At 31.1% G+C, this 11,298-nt stretch overlaps 2 protein-coding genes across 2 annotated transcripts; one reads left to right on the forward strand and one right to left on the reverse strand.

Moving 5' to 3' along the window:
- Nucleotides 1–373: 373 nt before the first annotated feature.
- On the reverse strand, nucleotides 374–1,528 carry LOC140173382 (uncharacterized). The gene is made up of 4 exons (XM_072196476.1): nucleotides 1,254–1,528; nucleotides 972–1,151; nucleotides 788–868; nucleotides 374–657 (listed from the first exon to the last, which is right to left on the reverse strand). The coding sequence occupies exons 1-4, from the start codon at nucleotides 1,395–1,397 to the stop codon at nucleotides 574–576; spliced, it is 489 nt and encodes a 162-aa protein (XP_072052577.1). The 5' UTR covers nucleotides 1,398–1,528; the 3' UTR covers nucleotides 374–573.
- Nucleotides 1,529–4,781: 3,253 nt separating this feature from the next.
- On the forward strand, nucleotides 4,782–11,042 carry LOC112755576 (nuclear pore complex protein NUP85). Its single transcript, XM_025803755.3, has 18 exons — nucleotides 4,782–5,342; nucleotides 5,707–5,809; nucleotides 5,931–6,041; nucleotides 6,136–6,219; nucleotides 6,709–6,780; nucleotides 6,879–6,935; nucleotides 7,240–7,359; nucleotides 7,455–7,655; nucleotides 7,815–7,925; nucleotides 8,090–8,127; nucleotides 8,369–8,525; nucleotides 9,048–9,149; nucleotides 9,254–9,310; nucleotides 9,438–9,584; nucleotides 9,724–9,794; nucleotides 9,890–9,977; nucleotides 10,131–10,187; nucleotides 10,594–11,042. The coding sequence occupies exons 1-18, from the start codon at nucleotides 4,963–4,965 to the stop codon at nucleotides 10,786–10,788; spliced, it is 2,151 nt and encodes a 716-aa protein (XP_025659540.1). The 5' UTR covers nucleotides 4,782–4,962; the 3' UTR covers nucleotides 10,789–11,042.
- Nucleotides 11,043–11,298: the final 256 nt, after the last annotated feature.

Below are 11,298 nucleotides of genomic sequence, written 5' to 3' on the forward strand. Positions count from 1 at the left end.
TGTAATTAGTATAGTAACTTATAAATTATATAAATTTTTAAAAAATATTCTCAAACCCAATTGTTTACGTAAAAATTCAAAAAAAAAGTATATTTGAATTTAAATTTAAAATTATAAACATAATACTTTAATTAAAAATTATAATTAGATTTTTTTTAAATAAGTACACAATTAAAATTAATAACTAACTTAATTGTATCAACAATAATTCAAAGAAAAAATTTATAACTTTATGACATTAAATATTAAATTAAAAATTATCAGAATATCAACGGTGAGAATCAAATTAAAAATAAAATCACAAGTAATAACTAAATAACTTCAATTTATATTTAAAAAAAATTCTAAATTCCAAACATAAAAATCGAAAAGAACCAAAAGAAAAATAATAACTCAAGAAAAGACAATGTTTCCACCAAAACAAACATATGTTTGGCATTATTCTATTAGATAGACTCTAAAAGAGATTCCAAAACATGTGCATCCAAATTCTCAAGTATCTTTCTTAATCTTGATCTTCTTGCAAGTTGAAGTATCTCCTTCCACCTTCGAATCTTCCGACTCCGAGGATAGTCACTTAGTTGGTGTAATAGCACTTTCCAACAATTCAGATTCATCATTGGCCGCAACTTCAATGGAGAATTCAAGCAACAAATTCTGTACAAAAAACCACGTTAAATTAAAGACTTCTTTCTAACCTTTGATTTTATCTCACTAATATTTTTTGAATAAAATTAAGATCTAATTTTGAGAGAACAAACAAAAAAAATATTTTTTGAACAAATACCTTAGTACCTTCTACTTTCTCCCCTTCAATGATTGAGGATGTCTTTGAAATTAGAAACAAAGCACCGGTGTAGTCAATATCCTAAAATTATAATTAATTATTTTTTATAAATTAGATACTACTAATGACCAAGAAAGCAAAAAATAAATTAATTTTTAATAGAAGTACACTTATATATACTCACAATTTGAATAGGGTGAGCCTCTTTGAATTTATTTATGAGATCCACATTATTAGTCATCTTCTTAACTTTATAAGAAGGTGAAAAATATGAAATATCATATATTTGAACTTCAATAATGAAGAGAAAGATCTTATCAATTAGGTTGAGTAAAAGTGTAGGTGTATCTGATAGATCTCCTTTCTACAGGATATTACATAATATATTAATAATAAATAATATAAAAAGTACCAATAAAAATATCTTCACTAATGCTTTTAGAAATAAATATTGGTTAGATCTTACCAATAGGAGTGGATCAAGTATCTCTACACAGCTCTCTTCCAAAACTTGTTTTGCCTCATTGTCAAAGACTACATAACATCCACAGTTAGAATCATCAATGACACCAACCTTTATTCGATACCTGCTTAAAAAAGAAAATAACATAAGAAAAAGTTAAATATAGACTTATTTAATATCTAATCCAATGTACATAGACTTTAATTTAAATAAATAAATAAATAACCTTGGAGTCATGGATAAAAGGATATTAGTAGAAAACTCGCGTCTTCATCGAGTCAAACCATCTCAATTGAGTATGGCAATGGAGAATTTTTGTAACTTGATAGTGTCCATAACCATATCACTCGTATACATACACACAAATTGTCGATTGTAGGATTGATGTTAGCAATTTTGTGAATATCAACCAGTAGAATAAGTAGGGAGATTTTGGATATATGTAAAGAAAGGGATTGATGTACTTTAAATTGTGGTGCTTTACATCTCTCAGAACTTATCATTTTATAGTTGCATCATAACTAAATTTTTTAAAATTTGGTTGACTTTAATTTAAAATTTAAAAAACAACAAACTAAGTTAAACAACCCAAATTTAAAATTTAAAAATAACAACTTAAATAAATAATAATTTAAAAATTCTAAACTAACGTAAATATTTATTTATTGTAATATTAGTATGTAACAACCGAAGAATAATTAACGTAAATTTTTTTAAAACTCTAAATTTCTTTAAAAGAATTTATGTAGCTACAATTTAAAAAAAAATCAACAAAATTTTAAAAAATTATGCTAAAAAGAATTAACAGATTTTAAAATATAGTGTTAAAATATAAAAAATAACAATCTAAATAAAATTTAAAAAATAACAACTTAAATAAAATAATTTAAAATTTAAAAAATAACAACATAAGTAAAATAATCCAAACAAATAAAATAATTTAAAATTTTAAAAATAACAACCTAAGTAAAACAACCCAAACTTAAAATTTGAAAATAACAACCTGAGCAAATAATAATTTATAATTTATAAATATAAATCTAAAAATTTCTAGTAACGACACGTAAGCAAATAAACTCCCAGACTCAACGTATGAGTGCCACGTCAGCAAATGAGCTCCCCATTTGTATTACTATAAAGATTGTTAAAAAAGATTAGATAATTTAATATTTAATTAAATTTTTTAATTATTAATTTTATATAAAAACAATGTGGATTTTTACTTTGTGAAAAATGCAAGCTTATTCATAAATTATTTATTGTCTTTCATATATTTAACAAATTAAAAACCGAATAATGTGGTAAATGAAAGTAGTTTTCTATTGTATAATTAATCAATGTTGATAGAATAAATACTTAAATTGAATTTTAAAAAATTTTAAATTAGACATTTTTAATTTAAATAATTTTTTTATTATCTAAAAATTTTCTTATTAGAAAAATTGACATCTCTCTAGACACCAAAAAAATTGACATCTCTCTATTGTTTTGATAGACGTACTAACTTATCTTATAATGATAGGTTTAGAGTTTAGACTTAATTTTCTTATAACTAAATTTATATAAAAGTTATTTATCTAACATATATAATAAAAATTTATTGAAAATGATAAAAGAATCAATTTACCTAACGAGAGTAATTCTCAAGAACTTTTATAATGATACAAATTTGTTAAAAAATAAAATATTTGATTTAAAATTAATTGAAAACCAACTATTAGTCTAATAAAAACATGTTAATTACTACCTACTACTATGACAAAAATTAAAGCATTTTTTATTTTGTGAAAAAAAATATTCAATTACTTGGCAGATGTCTTGGCTATATGGAGAATCACTAGTGACACTAGAAAATTATGTGTCCGTTCTAAAGAACAAAGTTGGGCTTGATAATCTTGTTGAAGCACTTGGAATTGGTAATAAAGAAGAAGAAATCATCAATACAAAGAAATCTAAGAAGAATAAGGCTCCTATTGGGAACGATTGGGCAAGCCTTACACAAAGAGAGATTCTATACTTTGCCGGAAAACACTCCTCTTTGAGCAAACATCAATCCAATGATCTCTTTTGGGAAGCTGTTTGGCCTCGCTTACTCGCCAAGGGTTGGCACTTTGAGGAGGATCGAGCTTCTTCTTCTCTGTCGCTGTCGCCGTCGTCGCCGCCTAAATTGTTGTTCTTAGTCCCCGGAATCAAAAAGTTTTCTATGAAGCTAGAAAGAGGGAAGGACTATTTTGATTCCGTTAGTGAGGTGTTGAGAAATGTTGCTTCTCATCCTGAGTTGGTTGAGCTCGTGAATTTGAATACAATGGGACATGATCTTGCAGATGGAGCAACAAATTTGAGTTAAAAATCGAGTAATTCTATTTTGAATAAGGGTAGCAAGAAGTTGTGACATTTCGTTTGTGATAATAAGATTTAGGGTTTGGTAAAGTTTATTGCGATATTTTAAAGTTCTTGTCGTTTGGACTCAACATGCAGTATAGTCCTTATTATGTTTAAAACTTAATTATTTCTTGTTTTTCCTTTTTTTTGAAGGTTGATTTGGAATCAAGTCGTTATCTAAGACAGTAATGAAGAAATGTTGCTTCATCATTGACTCGAAATTTTTGTTTAGCATGATATTTTGAAGAATATAGGAGAGTTATTAAATAAAACATACGAATGACTTTTTTGAACAATATGAACAACTATTAATCAAATAAAAATACACTATATTTTTAAATTATCCACTTAAATCTTAATATTAGAATAATCATTCATACACCTAATAAAATGAACATCTAATATATTTATTATTCACATTATTTAATATTTTTATTGTCTACTTATATTTTTCTTTTAAAATATTATGTTCAAAATATACACTATTATATATAATTTAATAAACATGATTTATTAATTTTATCTAATTAAGACTATTGATTAATTTGGATTATAATACCTTTTTAATAATTCTATTAACAAAAATAATTTAGATTAACTTATGCAAAGTTTATCTCTTAATATTATAATTCTTATCATAATAATAAATTTTGAAAGAAAAATCTTAGCCTACAAATTTTTTTTCTTATTAATTTCATTTAATCTTTTAAAAAATATTATTTGTACAACACAAATCAACTTTTAGTTAACTTTTAATATTATTTAATTATTTTTTTAGAAAAATATATCCCTATTTTTAGATACATATTTATCATTAAGCTTAATTTAAATTTAAAAGCTTAAATTTCTCTAACTTCTTACACACTTTATAATTAGTTATTGTTTTATTCTTTTTTTTAAGTTACATTTTTAAATGTGATAACGCCACTCTCTCGTCTTGGACATCAACGAGAGCGTCCTCATCGGTAAAGTCAGCTAGCATCGGGAGTAGATTCTTTTCCGTAGAAAAAAATTAAATGGTATCTAGTATTTAATCTCATCTTTCACTAATTTCTCTCTTTTATTTAGTTTTTATTCCACTTATAAAATTAAAGGTGAGAGATTACACTTTATTTTATCTAAGTGTTAAAAAAATCGGAGAGGATCTATTTCGGCTAGCACCTTCTTATTATTATTATTATTATTATTATTATTATTATTATTATTTGTGTTCAGCACTACCCTTTTTGTCCTTTAGTCAATGGTGTTGCTTTCAGCTAAGTGCTAATACAATAGTGTTTCTTTTTCATACAAACCCAAAACCCTAAAAATCACAGTCCTGTTTGAAATCATGTCCCGCGTCGCCTCCGACACCGTCGGCAATGGCGCTCTGGTCCCATTCTCCGAAGACACCAAAGACTCACTGGCGGTCTACCCTCTCCACCACGGCCTCGCCCCTCCGATTTCCCGCATTGCCATCTCCTGGGCCCGCGGCAACTCCCTCCGCGTCTCCCTCTTCGTCACTCCCTCTTCAGAACCTTCTCAAACCCCGCAGGATCAGTCTGGAGGTAAGGTCCTCGAAGTTAAGCTTGGCGTCGGAGACCCGGAGATTTCCGATTCTCGTTGGCGCCAAATCGCGTACGGCTCCGTTGCCCCCTTTGCCCTGCTCCAGAGTCGCCGGAGTGCACTTTCGGAAATGATCAAGTCTTCTTCGCCGTATCAGATGGATTGGTAATTAACCGTTATGTGTTTTAATAATGAGATTTTAGATTCCGGTTTTCGAACATTTTGCTAGAGAGTTCGGTTGTTTCTTCTATAGTAAGCAAAATTGCCAATGTAGTAGTTGTGTTGTTAGATTCATTCTATTCAGATGATTATTTGTTTAGGTGATTATTAAGATTGAGGATGTTAGTGTTATTCATCTAATTTGGTTTATTGCACTTTCAAATTGGATGACATGGAAAACTGTTGTCTTGATTTGATCAGTTTTTGTTTTGAGGACTTTCGTCCGGGTTCACCGCAATGTAGTTGTGAACTTTTGTCAATGTTAGTGTCACTAGTTTACAATAGCTTGATAATTTTTTCTTACAATTAGGTGGGAGAATGTGCTTGAGTATAGCAAGGACATAACTTCACTTCTCAGTGGACCAAAGTTGCCACCTGGTCCAATAATTGAAGAACGAACTGATATCGTTAAGGTAGGAAAGTAGTTTTTTCTTTAGTTTCTAAATTGTGTCACTAACTCTATGGAGTTGAGATGAGATCAATTTTGTGGGAATTTTGAACCAGGAACTAAACATTTCTTACTACTTGTTGTAGAAACGTGAGGAGCCAACATGTTTGAAAGCAGCTTGGGAGTTGTTGGAAATATTTTATGCAGACAAGCAATCTCAAGCATGGTTACCTGAAAAGCTTGTTGATTGGTTAGCTGTAATAATCTATATTAAATTCTTAATTGGTTTTCTAATTCCCAACTCATATCTTTTCTTAATGCTGATTATTATATGGTTGCATTTTATATCAGGATTATGACAGCCTCTTTTCAAGCACACATGAAACAGTTTATGGCAAGCTTGCTCGGTTTCAGAAGGAGCTTGTTGACATACAGGTCTGATTAAATTTCTATTCTTCTGCCTGTATTTTCTTCTTTGAATGAACGGAAAGTATTGTTTTGGCTTGTATTGTCTTATGACAGTGGCCAGAAGTATGCTAAAAAAAGAGAAAATAACATTTGAAAACTATCCGGTTGATATGGGCATGCAACATAATATGACATGGATAAACATCATGTTTTCAAAGCTATAGAACACAATCATGAAATAGATAGATATGGATAAAACACACTAAACCCCACCTATCTTTTATAATTTTTATTTTGAATGGGCCTAAGCCTAAATCTTCAAATTTAACATGTATAGATTTCAGGATGTGTTTTATTAATTCATTGTACTAAAGTTGAACATAAAGATATATCTGTAAAGAGGCAGAAACCACAGAACACCAAAAGGCCGTCTTCATACTATATATCTTATAGCTTTTGTGTTTAACCAATTACTCTCAGGCTGGAGAAGTATAAATATCAAATTTGTTTGTATAGGTGCTTGAGGATGACCCTAGATATTGGGAAGTGATGTCATCTGCACTCTCAGTTGGTTGGCTTGATATTGTGGTTAGTAAAAAGCTAATGTATTTCTTTCATTTTCTTCTTCACATATATTGTTTCCTTGTAAATAAATACTGCATATTGAAGTTGGCTTTTGTGTACAGGTGAAAATGCTGCGGTTGCATGGATCTTATCAACTAGATCAGCTTAGTAATCGTGAGGTTGGCATCAAATCATGAACATAATACTATATAGGATTATTTGTATTGGTTGTATGTAGGGATTTCTCTTTTAGATATATGCAGAGAGATTGAAAATCATTGTTTTGTTGGTGCACTTTTTTATCCTATCCTTTTTATATTATGGATCTGTTAGCCTTGTTGTAATATCATAATAATGTTTCTTCTTTTACAACCCCCCAATAAAGAAAAATCCTGGAATTGTTTTATATGAAGCTGATGCTGTTGCTACTGTATCATATATTTATTACTGTATCTCATTTTCTGACATCATCTGATTACTCAGTTAGAGAATGGGCTTGTGGAGGCAGTTGCTGTTCTTATTTCCAAAATGCCCCGCCTATGTCATGAATCTACTAATGGAAAATTAGGTGAACTCTTTAAATCCAAGCCTGACTTCATCAAGGTATATTCCAATGCTGCTATAGAAAACTACTTTTATATTTGCTTTTAGGCACATTTAATCTACTATTGTATGATTCTTTGTAATTCCATTTATAGGCCTGGGAAAAATGGAGATCTCAAATTACAAAGCTGGATTGTAGTCCATTCTGGATTCAATGTGGTAATCACCATACACGTGAGGGATTGAGAAACTTGCTACAAATTATGCTGGGTAACACTGAAAGTCTCTGCATGGCTACATGTTACTGGATTGAGTTGTATATTTCTCATTTTCTTTACATCAGGCCATTTACAACGGTAACTTTGATCTAGTTAAGGAATTACTAACTTATCATTATTTTGTTTTTGGTACACAGTTTCTAAGTACCTTTTTTTTCTTGTACTCTTTGATTGATTAATCTATTTGTATATGACTTTTCTGCCTCCCCCTGACTTCTGTCTCTTCTTTGTAAGCAGGGAATAGAAAGCATGTATAATTTGGCACAAAAATGCATCCAACTGAAACCACCATCAAGTAACCATAAGTTGACTGGACTTATAGTTGGAATTCTTGAAGAAAATACTGAGGTAAGCTGTGAGTAAAGCATATTAATCTGTAAATATCTGTGTTCATTACTTTCTTTCTTGTTTCCTTGTGGTATGGGCTTGTTGCTGCTGCATTCATTATTCTATTTATTCAATCCTGTCCTTCCCATTCCTAATTTAAACTTTCAATGTGCCAAAATGCTCAGGTTGTTTTAGCAGAATCTTCTAGAGAATTTGGTCCTTGGTAAGCTACCTATCTTGTTTCTTTCTTATTTTGCCTTTAGGTACTGAGTGCGTGTTTGGAGTTGTTTGTTTTGCTTTTTGTTTTAGTGAAAATGCTTATAATCATAATTCTTCAAGATAAAGACTTTTGGCCTAAATGATTTTTGAGCATAAAATATTAGAAACTGGATGCACTTTCTCCTTTGCTTGGTGTGATTTGATGAAGTTGGGAGTTTCTGTTCACGTCATTTGCAATATTATAGGATGGTTGCACATGCGATCGAATTGTTGACTGCAGGGAGTGAGCAAGCAGAGATTGTTCTACATGATGAGCGTTATAAATTGGGGGGAATCAGCATGATAGAACTACATCGGCTTGTGTATGCTCAAGTATTATCATCACATGCCTTGACCTGGCAAGTGAGTGCAAGTTATTTGAATAGAAGTATAATGTTAATATGATGTCAGAATGGTTAATTATGTTGGATGATCTACATTATCCCGTTGATGCTCATCAATATCTGATATTTAACTTTCCTTTGTATTCTGTGGCACAAGGTTTACTTGAGAATAAGAATGAAACTGATGGCTCATATAGTATGAAGCATGGATAAGAATGTGAATGTAATGATATTTGAACTTTTAGGATATGAGCCACCTATAAGAACATATTAGCTTAAGTTATTGCGAATATAATTAAATACCATTGTCTATTTGATTACTATGGAATTTCCCTTATATATGCATGAAAATTAAAAAGTTAAAAGTAAAAAATTGTTAAAGTATAATTGTCCAACAGCATTAAGTATTTGGGATTATAGGCGTTTCATGTGATATGTATTTGAATGGACTAGGCTGCTATGTTGAAATATCTTCTGTAAAACATTGATATTTTATGCAAGGATTTTGGTGCTCATATGGTCTAAATCCATGTATTTGCAGATAGCTCCAATATATTTGACATCATGCATGAAGCAAGGAATGGGCTTGTTAGAGAATTTGTTGTACAGGCAATCCATTCAACATAATGACTTGTTGCTAAAGGTTTCTGCTTCATCTTCTTATGTTAATTTTTCTGTGAAGTCAAATGTTTGTCTTCGTTATGTGCATTTGATATATGTAAGTGACAGAAGTTGTTAATCATGCAGAACATTGAGATCTGCCGCTTGTATGAGCTTGATCATATTAGTTCCGATATCATGAAGGTAAATTACGTTGTTTATTAGGGTATCCATTCTTGCATATACTATGAGCCGAAAGATGGGAATCAAAATTCAATTGTAAATTTCATAACACAGTTTAGGATGGTCTATGGTTATATTTAATATTTAGGTTGCGGGAGTATATCACTGGAAGCATGGTCATAAAGGTGCTGGTGTATATTGGCTTCAACAGTCCAAAGATACTAGTCGTCTTAATCGGATTGCTCAACAATTATTTGATTCTGTTGGAAAGTCAATCTCTGATGAAAGCTTTAAGGTAATTCTCAAAAGTCTCCAAACAAACAGGCTACTTAAAAATTTTGATGTCTATTAGTTAATTGACTTAATCCCTAGATATGAAATTTTCTCTCTGGAGAATTGTTTTGATCTCATTTTTGAATATCTACGTTATACAGCAATGGGAAGGTCTAATTGAATTATTGGGTTCTGAATCCAAGCCTGCTGGGGGTCTTGAATTTTTGCACAAGTATATATCCTAATTTGATCATTTTGTTTTTGTGCCTTAATCAAATTGTTTATCATTTTATTCATTCTTACATTTATTAAATATTAAAAATTCAGGTATAGGGATTTCAAAAGGTCCCTACAGCAGGTATATGGTGGAAAGGCAACGGATGCTGCTCGACAAGCAGTAGGCTCTCTCATACTGGTATTGGTTATACATACTCACCTCTATTATTAAGTTGGGTTCCAGTAAAAATTATATGCCGAAATGCATAATTTAGTCTAGTTAAGGTTCTTTCTATATGCTATATTAGGTTGTGTTTAGAAATCCTTTATGATTTACTCCTGTATTCTGCAGCTCATGAAAAATCCATCAACCCCTCAGCGCTTTTGGCTGCCGCTTCTGTATGACTCGGTTAGTCTCTATTACAACCTTGAGTGTAAGATTATGCTATTGTATTAACGGAATCTACAGACTTCTTTCGCTGTTTCTGTAATGCACTGGGTGGTTCCAGTGGAGATCATTGGGCATACAAGCATCCAAACATAAATAAGACTAATCTGAAAGATATCCACTTCACACTTCTTATTTTGCTGCTTATAATACCTCACACTTCTTGGCATGCCATTTTTTGGTAATTGAATTGCACGTGCTAGAGGGTAGCTTCCTTTTTGTTTCTCCCTCCCATTTGCTGCGGTTCCTTTTTATCATAACTAATCCAGTATTATGCTTTTCCGTGATCATTCTATTTATGTGTATGGATAAATAGTGCTGAATATTATATAGCAATATATGATTGAGTTGTTTCTATTGGGAACAGTTGAAGCTGTTTAATTGGCACGAGTGTCCTCTTCTAAATGTCTCTGAGACCAATCTTCTGTTGAACAAACTTCAAGAGTTATCTTGGGCGAGATTGCGCCCGCACTTCTCTGAACCTAACCTACCTGCCGAGGCACTGAGCTCTATTAGGCTGGCTCTGGCAACAAATCTTGGTCGTGCTATACTTGATGAATAAGCTGACACTAATTTATCGATGAGCGTCAATACCATTGATCCCTCGGTCCCTCTCTTTAGCTTTCAGAATGCAAAACGTGGTGTTTGAAGTTGCTAATTGCTATGCTCCATGATTGTCACCTGCTGTAAATTTGTATGGACGATTGGTTAGTTTGTAAGATTGGGCAATAGTTGTATTACTATTATCTACCTTTGGAATGCTTATGTAGCAGCAATAACATGATATAAATAGATTTCACACTTTTTAGTTTTGAAGTCCAGGCATATCACCAAAGAGTATAAGCACTTCTCTTATCACCGACACAGTGAGTTACTACTTGCCACTTTGAATGGAGATATGGCCAAAGAAATTGCTAATCGTGCATTTCTATGTTACACCCATTTCTCTCTTTTTCACTCTTTTATTTCTTGTCACATTTTTATCTTTCAACAATTAAACTAGGCGAAAGCTAGTGCACTCCAGGTAAAGTAGGGAGTGCAGCACTCTTTAAAAGTTAACCTATTATCAAAA

Source organism: Arachis hypogaea, chromosome 6 (assembly GCF_003086295.3).
Source record: "Arachis hypogaea cultivar Tifrunner chromosome 6, arahy.Tifrunner.gnm2.J5K5, whole genome shotgun sequence".
Taxonomy (NCBI): domain Eukaryota; kingdom Viridiplantae; phylum Streptophyta; class Magnoliopsida; order Fabales; family Fabaceae; genus Arachis; species Arachis hypogaea.

Excerpts from the sequence above, each read along its gene's own strand:
- LOC112755576 (XM_025803755.3), top strand. The coding sequence starts at position 4,963 with ATGTCCCGCGTCGCCTCCGACACCGTCGGCAATGGCGCTCTGGTCCCA. Across the intron at positions 5,343-5,706 it reads TCGCCGTATCAGATGGATTG|GTGGGAGAATGTGCTTGAGT; the intron begins GTAATTAACCGT and ends TCTTACAATTAG. Across the intron at positions 7,926-8,089 it reads TTCTTGAAGAAAATACTGAG|GTTGTTTTAGCAGAATCTTC; the intron begins GTAAGCTGTGAG and ends CAAAATGCTCAG.
- LOC140173382 (XM_072196476.1), bottom strand. The coding sequence starts at position 1,397 with ATGTTATTTTCTTTTTTAAGCAGGTATCGAATAAAGGTTGGTGTCATT. Across the intron at positions 869-971 it reads AGGCTCACCCTATTCAAATT|GATATTGACTACACCGGTGC; the intron begins GTGAGTATATAT and ends TTATAATTTTAG. Across the intron at positions 658-787 it reads AGAAAGTAGAAGGTACTAAG|AATTTGTTGCTTGAATTCTC; the intron begins GTATTTGTTCAA and ends TTTTTTGTACAG.